Genomic DNA, 15,464 nt, shown 5'->3' with positions numbered 1-15,464 from the left:
TCTGCACTGGAGCCTGGAGGGTGGCAGTTTCAGGGGGTCCTCATCTATTGGTCCTGCCCTTGCAGAGCTCAAAGGTGGGCCAAGCTTCACTGCCTGGGTCAGAGCCTGAATGGGGCGCTCACCCCATCGCTGAGGGTTTTGGTTGGACATCATTGTTTTTGACTGTGGTACAGTGATGAACAAACTCCATAAGAGTGTTTTAAAAATTAACTTCCCAGGAAGTGAGTTAAAAACAATAAAAGCCCTTTCTTGAGTTAAAAGAAAAATTGTGCATTCTCTGCATCTGGATGTGTGTTCTTTCTTACCAGCTGGACCTGCTGGCTTTGCTACCTTTTCTGGAAGGGTCTGAGCAGGATAGTAGTGGGAAGAGCTCTGGGGGAAGTGAGAGGGGAGGGAAGGAGGGAGGAGGCCTGGCTCTGGGGAATGAGGAGCTATAGCACAGGATTCGGCTCAGTCTCCTGAGCAGGTCCAATGGCCCCTCCTTGAAGGAGAGGTTGTTTGGGAGCCAATGGGCTACCCATGAGGGCACCTTTCCTGTTTCACAGGGATCCAGGGAAGCCAAGATCTGGTCTTTGGGAGCCATCACCATAACTCATGGGGCAGAAGTCCCAATGGAGCCTCACAGGAGTCCCTGTGACAGGGGCCCTGTGTCCTCTCTGTGCCCCCTTAGCCTTGGGCATGAGTACGGGCTTTTTGGACCCTGCAGCTCCCTGTTCATACTAAGGCCCTCCATGGCCATGATGAAAAAAGTCATCATTGAGGTCAGACAGCCTTGAGCTTGAATCCAAGCTTTGCCATTTAATAGCTGTGTGACCTTGTCAAGTCATTGTAGGAGTCTTGGTTTCCTTATGGATCGAATACAGACAATATCAGCATCTCCCCAGAGTTTTTATGAAGTTAAATGAAGTCCTTGTGCCAGGCATCTGACACAGCACTTGGCACAGAGTAAGAGTAAGTACTCAGCAAATGAGCCCCGAAAAAAAAAGAAATTTCTGCCTCTGGGGCTCCCTGGAACCAGCCTTAGAGGCCACGGGCTTGGCATGCCCTGCATGATTGGTATTTGCCCATCTGTGGAGCGCCCAGCTGGGTGAAACTAGAGACCAAGCAGAAGGAGACCAAGCCAGAGGCTGCCCAGTGTGGTGATCAGTTTTTCCATCTGAGAAATGGAGGCCAGAGCTGCTCCTGCCTGCTTCCTGGTCATCTTATGGAGGTCACATGAGGGGCTTTACCAAGTCCTCTCCAGAAGGGGTGCAGGCGACCAGGCAGAAGTTCCCCAAATACCAAGACTGATAAGCAGGTTTTTATTGCCACTTCCTCCCCATCACCACAGGCCCTCAATTTGGGACCCCAACATCTCTCACTTCCTCATGTGTCTCCTGGCCTTGGTCCTCAGCATTCTAATGCATCCTCTCACCAGTTGCCAAGGTGATCTTGGGTGCCCACCTGACATTGCCCATCCCTCTCAGAACTCTTGTGTGTTCCCTACAGTGTTCAGCCTTGCATTCGATGTTCCTGCCATCAGCCCCAATGGCCTCTCTGTATGCTCTCCTGACCCATGCCCCACCCACCCACACGCCATTCACTCCTCCACTCCCGCGGCTCTTCAGGCTTATCCTCTTCTCCAGGACACTGCCTTTCCCCATCTCTGCCTCTCCTTGTCAAAGATGTCCCTCCCTCTAAGGGCTTATTCTGCAGTCAGAAAAATTCCTGACTGGTTCATCATCCCAGGTATTGTCACCAAATCCTGAGTCTAGGTCCGACAAGCCAGATCATCATGCTAAGAGCTTTGAATAGGACCATGGTGCATGATGTCATTTACCCGCAAGGACTACCACTCTAGGAGGCATGCTGTGGTAGGAAAACCGAGGCCCATGGATCAGTAACTCGCTCAGAGTCACATAGCAAGTCAGGAAACAGCCAAGCTAGAGCCTAGGTCTCCTGCCCACCCACCCCACCCAGGTTTTCCCCACACCAGTGGCCAGGAAAACTCAGAGCCTGCACACAGGGAAGGACATCTGGGCAAATCAAAAACAGAGGCTACACTTCCAGACCTAACCACATGGAGGAGCTGAGCCCAGGCCAGGGGTGTCTAGCCGAAGGCTGGGGAGCAGTCCTGGGTTTGCCCTGGGAGGCCCTGGTTCCTCAAAGAGAATGTCTTTGGGCTCTGGATCCCACAGACACTTTTCCTGCTCTCTGCTCCCCTCAACCACTCTCACCTTATATGATCTCAGCTAGTGGAAGGGAGAGGAAAGGTTAGGGCCAGCAAGAGTTCTAATTTTCCCAGGGAGACCCCCAGACACTTACTGGGACCCATGTAAACATCCCACAGTTTACTGAGTCATCCTTGCCCCCACCTCAACACACACACACAGGCTGGAACACCCACACAGCCTCCCCTTGGGCAAATAAGCAGTCCTGGGACTCTGCTGAAAGAGGCCAAGGGAGCCATATGGTGGGTGGTACTGGGCTATGAAATGTGTGTGAGGGGTTTGAAGGCTTGAGGGGTCAACTGAGGCCCAGAAGGAGACCAGGAGGGTCTGGGGAGGGGCCTGTCCTCCATCTCACCTGCAGAACAGAGCCATGGCCTACAAGGACTCCCTGTAGTGCTCCAACCTCCTGCTGGACTGGGTGTCCATAGCTTAAATGACCATCTCCTGTCTCCTCTCTCACATATACAGACCTGACTCTGCACTCGGGGCCTCAGACACATCCATTTCTCTAGTTAGAATGACCCAGGGCACAAAGTATGGGTCCTCTAACCCTCCAGGGTAACTGCTAGTCCCCACCCAGGTTGGACTGACCATTTTGTCATTAGTCCATCCTGGCTTTGTAGTCAGCTTCCCTGCCCTCCCTACTCTCTAGGCCCTAACTATCTCCAAGTCACCTCCTCTAAGAAGCCACAGCCTCAGAGGTACCCTTGGCATGCAGTCTGGTGTCTAGTTCATCTTCTATAAGACTGGAGTCATGGCCCAGGAATTGCAATCTTGTCCACCGGCTGAGTCGCTTTCACAACTTATATCTGCCCACTCACTGTTCCACCATGATGGAGACCATTCAAAGAGCATCTCCCAGCTGAATCACAAGACTGGGGCCTTCCCTCTGGGCATGACATTCTCTCTACCTGATCCCTGGTAAGCTGCTTCTTTGGCCTGTATATCTCTGGCTTTTTCTGGTCCTCTGTTCCAGCTTCTCAGCCTGCAAACTAGCTCAGGCCTCTGCTGTAGCTATAACCCAGATATTTCGGTTTTCCAAAGGCTGTTGCCCTATACTTCTGGGCATGCAGGAGGCAGCTCCTCCTACCTTCTCTCTCAGATGCCTTCTGCATAGGCTCCTTGTCCCCTGTTACTGCTCAGGTCACTCTGTCCCATCCCCAGCAGGATTGGTCACTGTTTGTTCTAGCTGTAGTCCATGTAAGGAGACCATTGCAGTGTCCAGATGGGAGGTGATATGATGGTGGTTGGGATGGAAAGAAGCTGAAGGGTGGTGGCTGAGAGGATGGAAAAAAGCAGATGGACATGAGGGACATGTGGGAGGCCAGACTGACAAGACTATGTGTGGCTAGGCTAGTAGGGTGGGAGAGGAATCTAAGAGCGTCAAAGGTAGCTCTTAGATTCCAGGCTTGCACGCCTGTACTGACTACTAATCAGGGAAGTAGGGAACACAGGAATGGACCTGGCTTGGAAGGAAGATTCTGTTTTAGGAAAGTTGAGTCTGAAGTGCCTTGAGATATTCCAGGGAAGATGTCCAGTAGGAAGTTGGACATATGGGTCTGGAGCTCAGAGGAGAGGGGAGAACTAGAGATGGAGTTCTGGGGGTCCTCATTGTATGGTGGCAGTGGAATTGGAAGCCATGGGTGTGATGAGATAGCCTAGGGAGTGAGCATGGGATGAGAACAAAGAGGGTCCAGGATTGAGCCCTGGGGCACTGTTCACATTGGGGGAGGAAAAAGAACCCTAAAAGGCATTGGAACAGCTTAGAAGGTGAAAGAAAAACCAAGTGTGACCACATAATGGAAGAATGCATGTGGTTTCAAGAATCGGGTAGTGGCCATCAGTGTCCATGATGTTGAGTGGTCAAGTCAGATGGAGAAAGTGAAGGAAGACAGTCCTTTCAAGAATTTAGCTGTGTAAGAGTTGGGCATAGATACACCTCCCACATAGATACACCTCATGACACTTTAACTCTAGAAACTTTTCCTGCACAAATGCCAAGTACATGGACTAGGGGTGTGGGGTTGTGAGTGCCCAATTTAAAATCGTATCAAAGAACATCTCCCCTTGAATCAGCAGGGTATCACCTCAGGCCAGTGGACCATGTAACAAGTCCTCAGGTAGCATCTGATTTAACCATAGCAGCTTATATTACCTTTTAATGGCTTTTCCCTTTATTATCCCAGAAGAGGTAGGCTGCCATTATCTATTCCCCGCCTCCCTGGAAGGGAGAGGGTGAGAAAAAGGAGGAGTGGCCAATTTTAGTGGAAAAAAAAAAATTAAGGAATCGTTTAGAAGACGACCCTTATATATCCTCTTTAGCTCAGATCTAGATTTTATCCTGTAAATAGCCTGTCACCTTGGGTAACTTTCTATGCCTCAGTTTCCTCGTATGTGAAATGGGGAATCATAGTACTCACTCCATAGAGTTGTCCGGATTCAAGCGCTCGTAACAATCGCTGGCACGTAATGACCACTCAGTAAAGTTAGCTTTTTCTGCAGGGTTTACTGCTCAAGGGATGCTACACCAATCTCTTCCAGGTCCCACCCCCTCCAACAGGCCCCGCCTTTGTCGCCATTCGGTCCGTCCTCCTCCTCGCTAGGTACCGCTCCAGCCGGCCCGGGTTCCTCCCGCCACCAGGGGGACGGCGGCGCTGAAAGGGGCCTTCTAGCCCAAGCAGGCGACGCTCTAGGTAGCGGCGGAGGCGGCTCTGTGGCCAGTGGCGGCGGCGCTCTAGCAAGCGGGTGCTCGGGGCGGGCTCTCAGTGCTGCGGCCGGCGGGCGGCGATGGCGGCCGTACGGGGCCTGCGGGTGTCGGTGAAGGCGGAGGCCCCGGCGGGGCCGGCCCTGGGGCTCCCGTCGCCTGAGGCGGAGTCCGGTTTGGAGCGTGGAGAGCCAGAGCCCATGGAGGTGGAGGAGGGCGAGCTGGAGATCGTGCCGGTGCGGCGCTCGCTGAAGGAACTGATCCCGGTACGGGCGGGGGACGGGGGTGTGAGGAGGAGATCGCCGAGCGAACGAGTGCCCCGCGCCGGAGTGGGCCGGAAGGGGAGGCGGCCAGCGCCCGGGCCGGGGGAAGTCAAGAGAAGGGTAGAGAGGGGAGCGAAAGCTTGGGGGCCTTGAGGGGTGCGAGGCTGGAGGGAAGAGACCAGGAGTGAAGGACGCCGGGGCGCCCGGAAATGGGTGTTGTGGGGGCTGGAGAAGGTGGGGGAGAGCTGGAGGGTAGTTAAGGGCGTCCCTTTCGCTGCCCCGCCGAGCTAGTCTTTGCACGGGGGCGAGTGAAGAGGGGCTGGGATTTTCTGGGCGTCTGAGATAAAAGGGGAGCCCAGGGAGGGAACAGAACCAAGAGAGGCCCAGAAGGAACTGTCGGGTGGCGCCGGCATCCAGGTCTCCTTGTGGGTCCTGTAGCTGTGTCTATTAAACGTAATACTCGCGGTTTCTCTTGTGAGGGCTGGACTTGTCAGCAGGAGCTCAATGTTTCTGTTGTGACTTGAGGGTCCTCTTTGACCCCGCGCAGCTCCACTGCGGTATAGTACCTACACCATGATCTCAGCATCTGACCCGTAATGAAACCAAAACATCAGCGAACCAGCAGTTGTCCTTGGTCTTTTATCACAGTTGGGATGTTGAGAGGTGTTTTGCTTGTGGTTTGGTGGTCCTGTGTTCGGTTTTTAGGGCTGGTCTCAGGCCTGCATGGCTCTTCTCAAATACTTAATTTCTCACCTAACACGAGCTGCTTTTTACCACATGTCATCAAGGCTTGCTTTTAAATTGAAATTATGGAAAAAGGTGAAAGTAGGATCACTAAAGATAGCAAATGGTAATGACATTGGTAGCAACAATTAACAAAGTGGCATTTTACCATTTACTACATTATATCATTTAAATATCACTGCAGTTGTGAAGTGGATATTATCCCTTTATTCATTTAGTTTGACATGTATCTGTTGTATTCCCCACCATGTGCCCAGCACAGTCCTAGACTCTTCTTGATCAAGGTCAAGATCAAACTCCCTCCTGTAGTTTATGTTCCAGTTGGGGGACACAAGTAAACAAATAATTTCTGATAGCGTTAAGTGCTATGAAGAGAATAAAACATGTTAATGGGATAGAGAGTTCAGAGGGTTGGGAGGGTGTGCAGAGCAGGAAGCTGAATGGTGTGGGATGGTTAGGGAAATCCTCTGAGGTAGTGACATTTAAGCTGAACCCTAAATGACATAAAAGAGGCAACTGTGTACAGATTGGGAAGAGAATGTTCCTAGCAGGGGCAACCGTAAGTGCAAAGACTCTGAGATGAGAACAAGGTTGTTTTGGAGAAACCAAAAGTTCTGTAAAAGAGGTCAGGGAGGTAGGCAGATACCATGGAGGAGACCTAAGCCCAGAGAGGCCAAAGGAATTGTATAGTGTTGTGTAATCTGAACGTCTTCGCTGTTGTTTTGAGTCCTGGATTTCTGAATCCCACCCTCTTTTCATTGCACTGTGCTGTTCTTCCTTGGAGGTCTAAGTGAATCTGGAGTTTCTGCATTTTGGTGAAGGCTTGTGCTCCACCTGGTGGCCTGGCATGATGAATTTGGCCAGTCTGGGTTGAGATAAGTGACTGTACCTCATCTTGAATGTTTTTCACAAAAGCCTTTAGATTTTCATTTACATGAATACCTTCAATAGATGGAATTACTTAAGGTTTTGGACAGACTCTGATCAAGAATGATTTCTCGTGAGAGTAGTTGATTGCTACCATAGTCACTGGGATGGTCTTCCTCATACTAAAGGGTTGTGAGCATGGGGGAAGGATTGCTGAAGAGAATGACTATCCAAAAGGCCTCAGCTATCTTTTATCATGAATTTTTTCCCACTTGCTGTCAGCATTTCTTACTGTTTCCCTTCATGTTAGGACACAAGCAGAAGATATGAAAACAAAGCTGGCAGCTTCATCACTGGAATTGATGTCACCTCCAAGGTAAGACAGATCATGATTTATTTATTCATTTTGATAAGCAGGTGAACTTGGTCCCTGGGACTTACAGAATTGCAATTATTCTTTACCTCCTATTTTCTTTTGTTGCTAGATTAAAAAAACTTTTTTAACTTAAATTTCATATTACACAGTGATGTCTTTGTGCATTCTGAAAACATCCGGGCAGTGTTTGTGTGTTCTCACAACCATGACAAGTTAACCATACTTAACCATATCCGAGAAAAAGTTCTGCACTGGGAATGTTTTTGTATACTATATCCATTCTTTAAAAATGTATATACTGTTTCCACTCTAAATGAAAGGAAACATAAAAAGTGCTCGGCATGTAATAGGCCCTTAGTAAATGTCTTTATTCCCCACTGGTTGCAGGCTTAGAAAAATAGGATTTTCTGATTGTGCGGCTTAAAGGACAAGTCAGCTGAATTATTCTCAGTACCTGGGAGTATTATCTTTTATCCGGTGATTTCTATTACTAATTACCAACTTCACTGTAACTACTTGCATAGCCAAACCTATTATTTTCCTTATTATAAACAGTTGATGTATATTTGTTGGTTTAATTGGTGAGGTCCAGTTCAGACATTCTTTCTGATTTTAATGTGTGCAATTAAGTTTGGAACAGAATTTTAAATTACAATTCTTAATAATGGTATTATATTGCTACATTAGATGTATAAAAACAAAAATAAAAATAAATATGTCATGCTTACCTTTTTACACTTTATCTGGGTCTCTGTCTCAGATGGCTTGAAGGCCAAAAGAAAGAAATGATCTTTTAGAAAGACAAGAAAATAAAGTGAAGATGTTTTCTTACTGTAATTGAAAATGAAGTAGACTGTACTGTTCTTAATCCTACAGTTTGCTGTTATATGAAACAAATATATGGGGGAAAGGGTGGTAGTCCCAGAATTGGTACTTAAGTTGTTGCTAAAGGAAGGTAGATTAGTTGTTTGCACTGAGAGGACTTCAGTGAAGAAAATTAGCATAATGGTTGGGAAAAAAACAGAAGTGTTGCTGCTTTACCAATCCTCACAAGCTTTCTATAGTTAGACCTTCAATTAGTGTGGCAAAGTTAATATACAGTTAATGAAGGGTTCCTAAGAGCTATCAGAAACCCACAGTTGGGCCTGAATTTATTTTAGCTCTTGGAAAGAAACTTATGAAGCTGATGATTTTGTTTTTTAGTGCAGCATCACTGCTGCTTGTCACTTAAAAGATGAAAACTGGCAATTCTATGGACATGAGCCTAGAATAGAAGAGAGAGTTTCTTTGCTTCAATGTTATTTTTAAACCAGGAAAAAGCCTCAGGGAGTGGACTGCTCAGGCAGACATAATGTGGAAGAATGTGATAGGTGTGATTACCATGCACACAGACAATGTGAAATGGGGGTGGTGGTGGGGCTCCTAGAAATAGCACTGAGATCAGAAGAAGCCTTATTAGCTGAAGTACCATCAGCAAACCTTTTAACTTTTTTTGTGCCTCAGTTTTGGCACCTGGAAAATTGGGATGTTGAGATTGTTTAGTTATAATTTGTTCAAAGCATGATTGCTAATAAATGAAATGTCAGAGAAGTGAAGCATTATTTATTACTCATTGAATCAACAAATATTCATTGACTACCATACTCTATCCCAAACACAGTGATAGGCATTGAATCGTCATGGAGATTATTGCAAATTCTAGCGACATTAGTGTACACTCTCCTAGTCATTGACTATCCAGTTCTCTTCAAAAATTATTAAAGGTACATTGTTGCTTATTTCTTCTGATTTATTTTAGAGTTGTCACTGATGCATTATGTTGTGTTTGTGATTGTGTGTGTGATTTAACTTTCCTCCATTGAAACATGGCTTTTTCTGTACCTTCTAGGAAGCAATTGAAAAGAAAGAACAACGAGCCAAGCGTTTCCATTTTCGATCAGAAGTAAATCTTGCCCAAAGAAATGTAGCATTAGACCGAGACATGATGAAGAAAGGTACAGAGTGTTTGGGGGGAATTTTTCCACATTTCCCCAGAGAATAACTTTTAACTATCATGGTCTTGTGCTTCTGGCCTTGCCTTGCATGTCCAGCCCTCATCTAGATATTCCCAAAAGAAAGGAACTTTTGAAGTCTCCATTTCTGAGATTAACTGTTTAAAGTTGAACTGCTGTTAGCTATGTCTCAGAATGTTAGAACTGGGAAAAAAGAGATTGTCATATCAGAGAAAGTCACCCAGTTAGTAGTAGAGCTGAAATTAGAACCTGTGCTTGTACAGACTCTTACTCATTTTCTGCTTTTATCATGGAATGGTTAACTTTTCTTTGCCTTTAAATGTAGTGGAAGTGTATCACAGTGAGCCTTTTAGGGGAGTCAGAGCAAATATTGGGATTGGTGAGGGAAAGCCATCAATAGGGTATTTTGCTTCCTAGAACTCACCCTGAATTGTATAGAGTAATCTGCCCCAGTTTCCTGAAACCACTTGTGAATAAAAGGGAAAATTATTATTACTTTTTTAGTGAGTTTATAGCCATATTTATTATTCCACTCTAATATAAATCCATGAATACAAAAGATCTGCATCTGTTGTATTTGCAAATTTGGATATTTGTGAAGGCTTAATAGGCAAACCTCAATGTGTGATAAAGATCTGTGTTCAGCTGTGTGAGTTTCTCTAGGCTTGAATGATAAAAACATGTTGAATGAATGAAAGAATAGCTACTGTTTGTTGAGAACTTGCTTTCTTGCCAGGCACTGTGTTAAATAGCATATTGCATATTCATTTCTTACTCATTTCTCACGACAACCCTATGAGGTATATATTTTTTATACTTGTTTTACAAAGAAGTAGAAATAGGTTTAAAGAAGTTTAATAAATGATCCATGGTCATGCAGCTAATAAAAGTGGAGTCAGGATTTGAACTTAGGGTTTTCTGATTCTCAAGCCTTGCTCTTAACTACTCTGCTCTCTGTTACTTTATAATATGTGATATGTAACAGATGCAAACCTCTTTAATCCATCCCATTGGATAGAGTAACTTGGATGTAGAGCTCAATTCTGGATGCTGCTTTACTCTTTTTCCTGCATCATGAGTTCAAGTTGGAAATATGACCTTCCTTCCCTTGCAGGCTGGGTTTCCAGGCATCTGTCTGAGTGGACTTCTGTTTCAGGAAAAGTCCTGTGAAGGCCAAGCACAGCTAAGCAGCTTAGCATTCATGTACCTGCTCAGTCTGGACTCAAGCAGAGTTCTGAAGCCTCTCGTAACTCCACCTTGAAAGCACCATAGTTTTACCACACCTGTTTGCTTCTAGTCCTGTAATATTCCTTGTGACATCTTGCCTCTGATCTTGTTCATGCCTTTCACTCTGCTGATTTTGCCCCTTTTTGTGCCATGCTTTGTCTGGTTTGGGTGTCATTTCTTCAATGAAGCATCCCTAATCATCCACTCAAATTTCTTTCCCACCTGCGTTGGAGCTCTTCAGGGTGCTAAAGCCCTCCTGGAATCTGACTTCAGTTTTTTTGTGAATGTGGGCAAGTTATTGAACCTTTTTACATCTCAGTCTCCTTATCTGTAAAATGGGAATGTGATACCTACCTGATAGGATCACTTTGGGGGTTAAATTTTAATTAAAAAATTGTTTTTATTTTTAGAAAAGCAATTTGAGCTCATGGTTCTAAAGATATTCCTAAAAAGCAGTAGATCTACCTGGATGTCAGCTGGGCAATTTCCTCATTACAACCCATTTTTTCATCTAGGAGGCAGCATGGCCTAGGATAGTTAGTGTTTCTGAACTCTGGAGAACCCTGCTGTCTATCACAGATCAGTTTAAATTAGAATTGGAGGTGGGTAGGGGCGGAGTGGAGAGTTCCCAGAGATACTTTTATATCTCCCTAGGTAATTCTAATGTGTAGTCGAGATTGAGAACCATTGGTGTTGTGACTAAGAGTGTGGGTTCTGAAGCCTGACTGCCTGTGTTCAAATCCTGACTTATCACTTTCTAGCTCTGTGACCTTGGGTAAGTTATTTATCTTCTAAGAACCTCAGTTTCCTCATCTAGAAAGGGAGATAACAGTACTTGTCATAGATAGGGTGGTTGGGAGGCTCTAACAAAATGTTAACAGGTCTTAGACTGGTGTCTGGCACATACTAAGTTTTCAATAAATGTTTGTTTTTATTATCATTATCTGGCGTTTTTCATCTTCTAAGCAGTCATCTAAGTGTCCCAGCCTCTTGGGAGAATGGGGACATTGGAATAAACATCTTGACTCCTGCAGCCACACAAGGTGTCAAGTTATTGCTTCTTAGTACCAATAACAATAGTAAAATATACCATTTGATAAATGTGCTACTCTGCTATGTGGATAACTTGTCCTTTGAACAGTCCCGTGAAGGGAAGGTATTTATCATTTCTGTTTTACCGATGGGGAAACTAAGGTGCTGAGAGATCAAGAAACTTGCTCAAGGTCTCACAGCTAGGTAAGTAGCAAGGCTGAGATTTGAAGGCTGGTCTGACTGAAGCCTGCTCCTAACCTCTCTGCCAGCATTCAGGGACAGAGTTTAGGAAATGCTCCACTGGATCATTCTGCATCAAGAGTAACTTGCTACTCTCTTGAGTGACTTAGTATCAAGCAGCTTTGGTCTCCTTATCCCAAATATCAAAGCTCTCATGGTTGGAAGAGACCTTACGTCCCCCAAATCCACCTCCTGCCCAGCACTGCAGGCCTTTTGGCAAAGTTCCCAACAGTCTTTTGGCTTCTGCTTGCATGTTTCCATAGTGATGGCAGAACTCTTTATGAAGCAATCAATATATTGTTTTTGAATACATGATAATACATATTCCTCATGTCCAACAGAAATTGCTTTCTTATAATTTCTGTCAGTTAGTTACCATGTAACCCTTAGAACAATAGCATTTTCTTTTCTCATCACACAATAACCCTTCAGGTGAATGGACAGTAAGCCCATTTCCTAAATTTTCTTTATGTGACTTGACTCTCTAGTCTCCCTCCTCCACACTCTTTTCACTTTTTTTTAAAGGTGAGGTGTAGGTTCCAGATATGGTTGCATTCATGGAGAGTGTGGTAGAACTATTATTATCACAGTCTCTGTCCTAGCCATTTCTTAGTGTTGTACTCATCTTGTAGTCAACCACAGCACCCAGGTCTTTTCCCTAGGAATTGCACCTATTGAAATGGTCTTTCTCATCTTGTACTTGAGGCACTGTTTTAAAACTCTCTTCTTATCCCTATCAAATTATATCTTACTAACTTCAGTACTCCATTTCAGCCCGTTGAGTTCCTTTTCATCTTAACTGTACTTTTTAACATTTTAGCTGTACTCCTCACTTTGATATGCTTGGCCTCTGCATTTTTATCCAGTTGGTAAATGTTGAACAGGGTACTCCTGTATCATGCCATGAAAAGTAGATCCATGAATTATAAGCCTTATTATCAGGTTCACATTTCATTTTATTGTCATGAGGAACTAGATTACATGCCTTGATGATCTAGTGATGGAACATCATCTGTGGTGTTATTTGAATTTCTTGGCCTGGTAATGCTTTCAGAAAAAGAAAATGAGGTTAATGTGACTTGCTTCTTAGTGAACCCATGTCATGAGAGACTTGGTTTCTTAACTGTCTGATAAGCTGCTTTTTTAAAGATTTCAGAGAAATGACATTACTTTGTCTTTTCAATTTGTTTTTTGGGAATTTCTCTTTTCCTCTTTCAGGAAAATCAGTACAGGATCAGTCCTCAAGGCTTTAAGGTACTTTGCTCCTTCCTTGTGACTTTTTAGAGATTACTACCTAATTCTGAAATCACAGCTGCAACTTTCAGCAGCACATTGGGATGTAATTCTGGACTAGAAGATTTAAATCTATTAAAACTAATTCTTATGCTTTTGTGACCTATCTTGGAGTTTAATTCTTACTTAATGATGGCTATTCTATCATTTCTACTATCAATTAGTAGAAACAGATAAACAGTTCTGCCTTTTTTCCTTATTACCTTCCCAAACAATGTTACCCTAAACACTTTTTAAAAACCGTCAGCATTTTTGATGAGCCTTTATACTCTGGACTGTACCCTTTTCTTAATTAGATGTTACACAGACAACTCATAATCACCAAAAGAAATTTGGAAAGTAGAGTAAAAAGAAAATTTGCCCACAGTCTACCCCCTAAACCCAGTCATTGTCAACATTTTGTATATTTTTTTCTAATTTTTTTAATGTGTGTGGACTTTATTTTTGTTTTGCCTTTTCCTTTTCACTTGACAGTCTGTCATCAGCATTTCCCGTGTCATTTTATAGACTTACATTAATCTTTTAGATTCTTACATTCATTCTCTTATATTTGTCATTAGTGATATACCCTTTATCTCTCTCTCATATGTGTTCTTTGGCAAACTGCTCACCCAGGCTTTGCTGCTCTCTTTCCTTGGGGTCATCTCTCATACTCTCGAGTTACTGTATTTAGTGTCTCCCAAGTTTTTTGATCATTCTAATCTGAGGCCATGGGATTGGCTACTTTTTCACTGGATTTTCAGAAATCTGCTTTCCTAAAGGCTTGAGTTTGTGTCCCATTACTTGCAGTGGGGCACATTTTTCCTTTAGAAAAATCCAAGATAATGTCTTCATCACCTTGCTTATAGTCAACACTCTGTAAATGTTCAGTTCTTGTTCCCTGATTCATCTGTTCACTGCCATCTCCGCAATTATCCCTTTCTCATTGACTAGGCACAAATCTAGGCTCTTGCTTTGTTTTATTTTAAGTAGTGACATTGTTAGTAAGATGAGGTATTGAGCATTCTCCTTTGGCAGTCTTCCATCAGATCTTGAGCTTAACAAAGTTTCCATCTCTAGTGAGTCTTGCCACTGTCAATTTGGTTTCTCTTGAGAATGAATCTTTCTTATCCTCCAGCTGATTGAGACTAGTTTATCTTTGTAGTGATACGGCTTTTGCATCTTTTTTATATCTCTGACTGCTTCTTTTGAACAAGATTGTCCATCTCCCATTTCTAGATGTGTATACCATTCTTCCTACATTAAAATAAAGACACCTGAGACCAGAAGTTTTATTCCTTCTTTTTTGCTTTTAAGCTGTTTCCTCAACTGTAGGTCCACTTCCCCCTCCCCCATCCCCCAAAATGTAGTGTTAGAAAAATGCTCTGATGCTCTGGATATTTCTTTTGGTCATTTCTTTTGGTTTTATTTTTCTATGCTTGTCTGATTTTTGATTAAATACTTGTTATTAGATCAACAAGATTCCTGCAAGATGTTTTCTCCCCGATCCTCAGTCTGTTCCCTCTGCTATCACCAGGAGCTCTCCTTGTTGTTTGTTTCCTTCTGCAGAACCATCTCTTTACTTCTCATGGTTCTTATCTCAAAGAACTAAGAAGGCCCCCTGGTCTTACCTCTTCACTTTCTCAGTCTTCATGCTAGAGTTACTCTGGATGTCCAGTATCGACACCCATCTCATTTGGGCCTTTGTTCACTGTTGCAACTAATAAGGACTTGCTGAGATTCATAAGTCTTGATGTTGTCTCTTGTCTTCATGAATCTGACTGGCAGGAAGGTACTCAGCTGATTTAGTGTGTCCATACCTACATTGGGCACCCATTAAACTTACCTTTTACTCTCCAAAATGACAAAACAACAATTAAAAAAAATTTTTATCTGATAGTATTCACATGTATTTTAAGTTCATTTGTTTTAAATAAGACTATATGACATACACTTGGGAGTAATAGACATTGAACTTTTGACAATTATTTCAGAGAAGGGAGGGAGAGAAGGGATGTGGAGAGGTTACACGGGTCCCAATTTTATATGTAATATTTTATTTGCCTCTAATCTTTTAAAGAAATTAATCATAAAGCTAGGCGGTGGATCTATAGGTACTTAAAAATTATTTTTTATTAATATTGATATGTTTGCATATTTCACAATAAAAAGATTAAATGAGATAATGTAAAGTTTTAAGTAGAAAATTAGCACAATCCTGGTAGGTAGAGCTGAGGTTCCTTTTGACCAGAGCCTTCAACCCTTCTTCCTCTATTATCATCTATTATCATCAGTGTGGAGTGAATTATACCAGGCCTTTTGTAGGTATTTGTTTACACAAATATGTACCCTTAGAAAATATATGTTGGTGTTTATGTTTTAATTTCTTTAATGTCATCACATTATGTATATTGTTCTGCAGCTTGCTTTTTTCATTCAGTATTGTATCTTAGAAGCTTTCCATGGTGTATAATAAATTATTTCATTGTTTTTTAACTATATAATATTCTATTACAT

General features: G+C 43.5%; 1 protein-coding gene across 1 annotated transcript in view; it reads left to right on the top strand.

Moving 5' to 3' along the window:
* Positions 1-4,997: 4,997 nt before the first annotated feature.
* The window catches only part of NCBP3 (nuclear cap binding subunit 3), a 25,607-nt gene continuing 15,140 nt past the window's right edge, over positions 4,998-15,464 (top strand). The window contains exons 1-3 of the mRNA XM_039886397.1: positions 4,998-5,180; positions 7,099-7,164; positions 9,053-9,158. Of these exons, the coding sequence (XP_039742331.1) occupies positions 4,998-5,180; positions 7,099-7,164; positions 9,053-9,158 (355 nt within the window). The remainder of the gene's footprint in view (positions 5,181-7,098; positions 7,165-9,052; positions 9,159-15,464) is intronic.

Source organism: Pteropus medius, unplaced genomic scaffold (genome assembly GCF_902729225.1).
Source record: "Pteropus medius unplaced genomic scaffold, Ma_sr-lr_union100, whole genome shotgun sequence".
Taxonomy (NCBI): Eukaryota; Metazoa; Chordata; class Mammalia; order Chiroptera; family Pteropodidae; genus Pteropus; species Pteropus medius.
The sequence above is the reverse complement of the archived record's forward strand: the minus strand, read 5'-3'. Positions and strand labels throughout refer to the sequence as shown.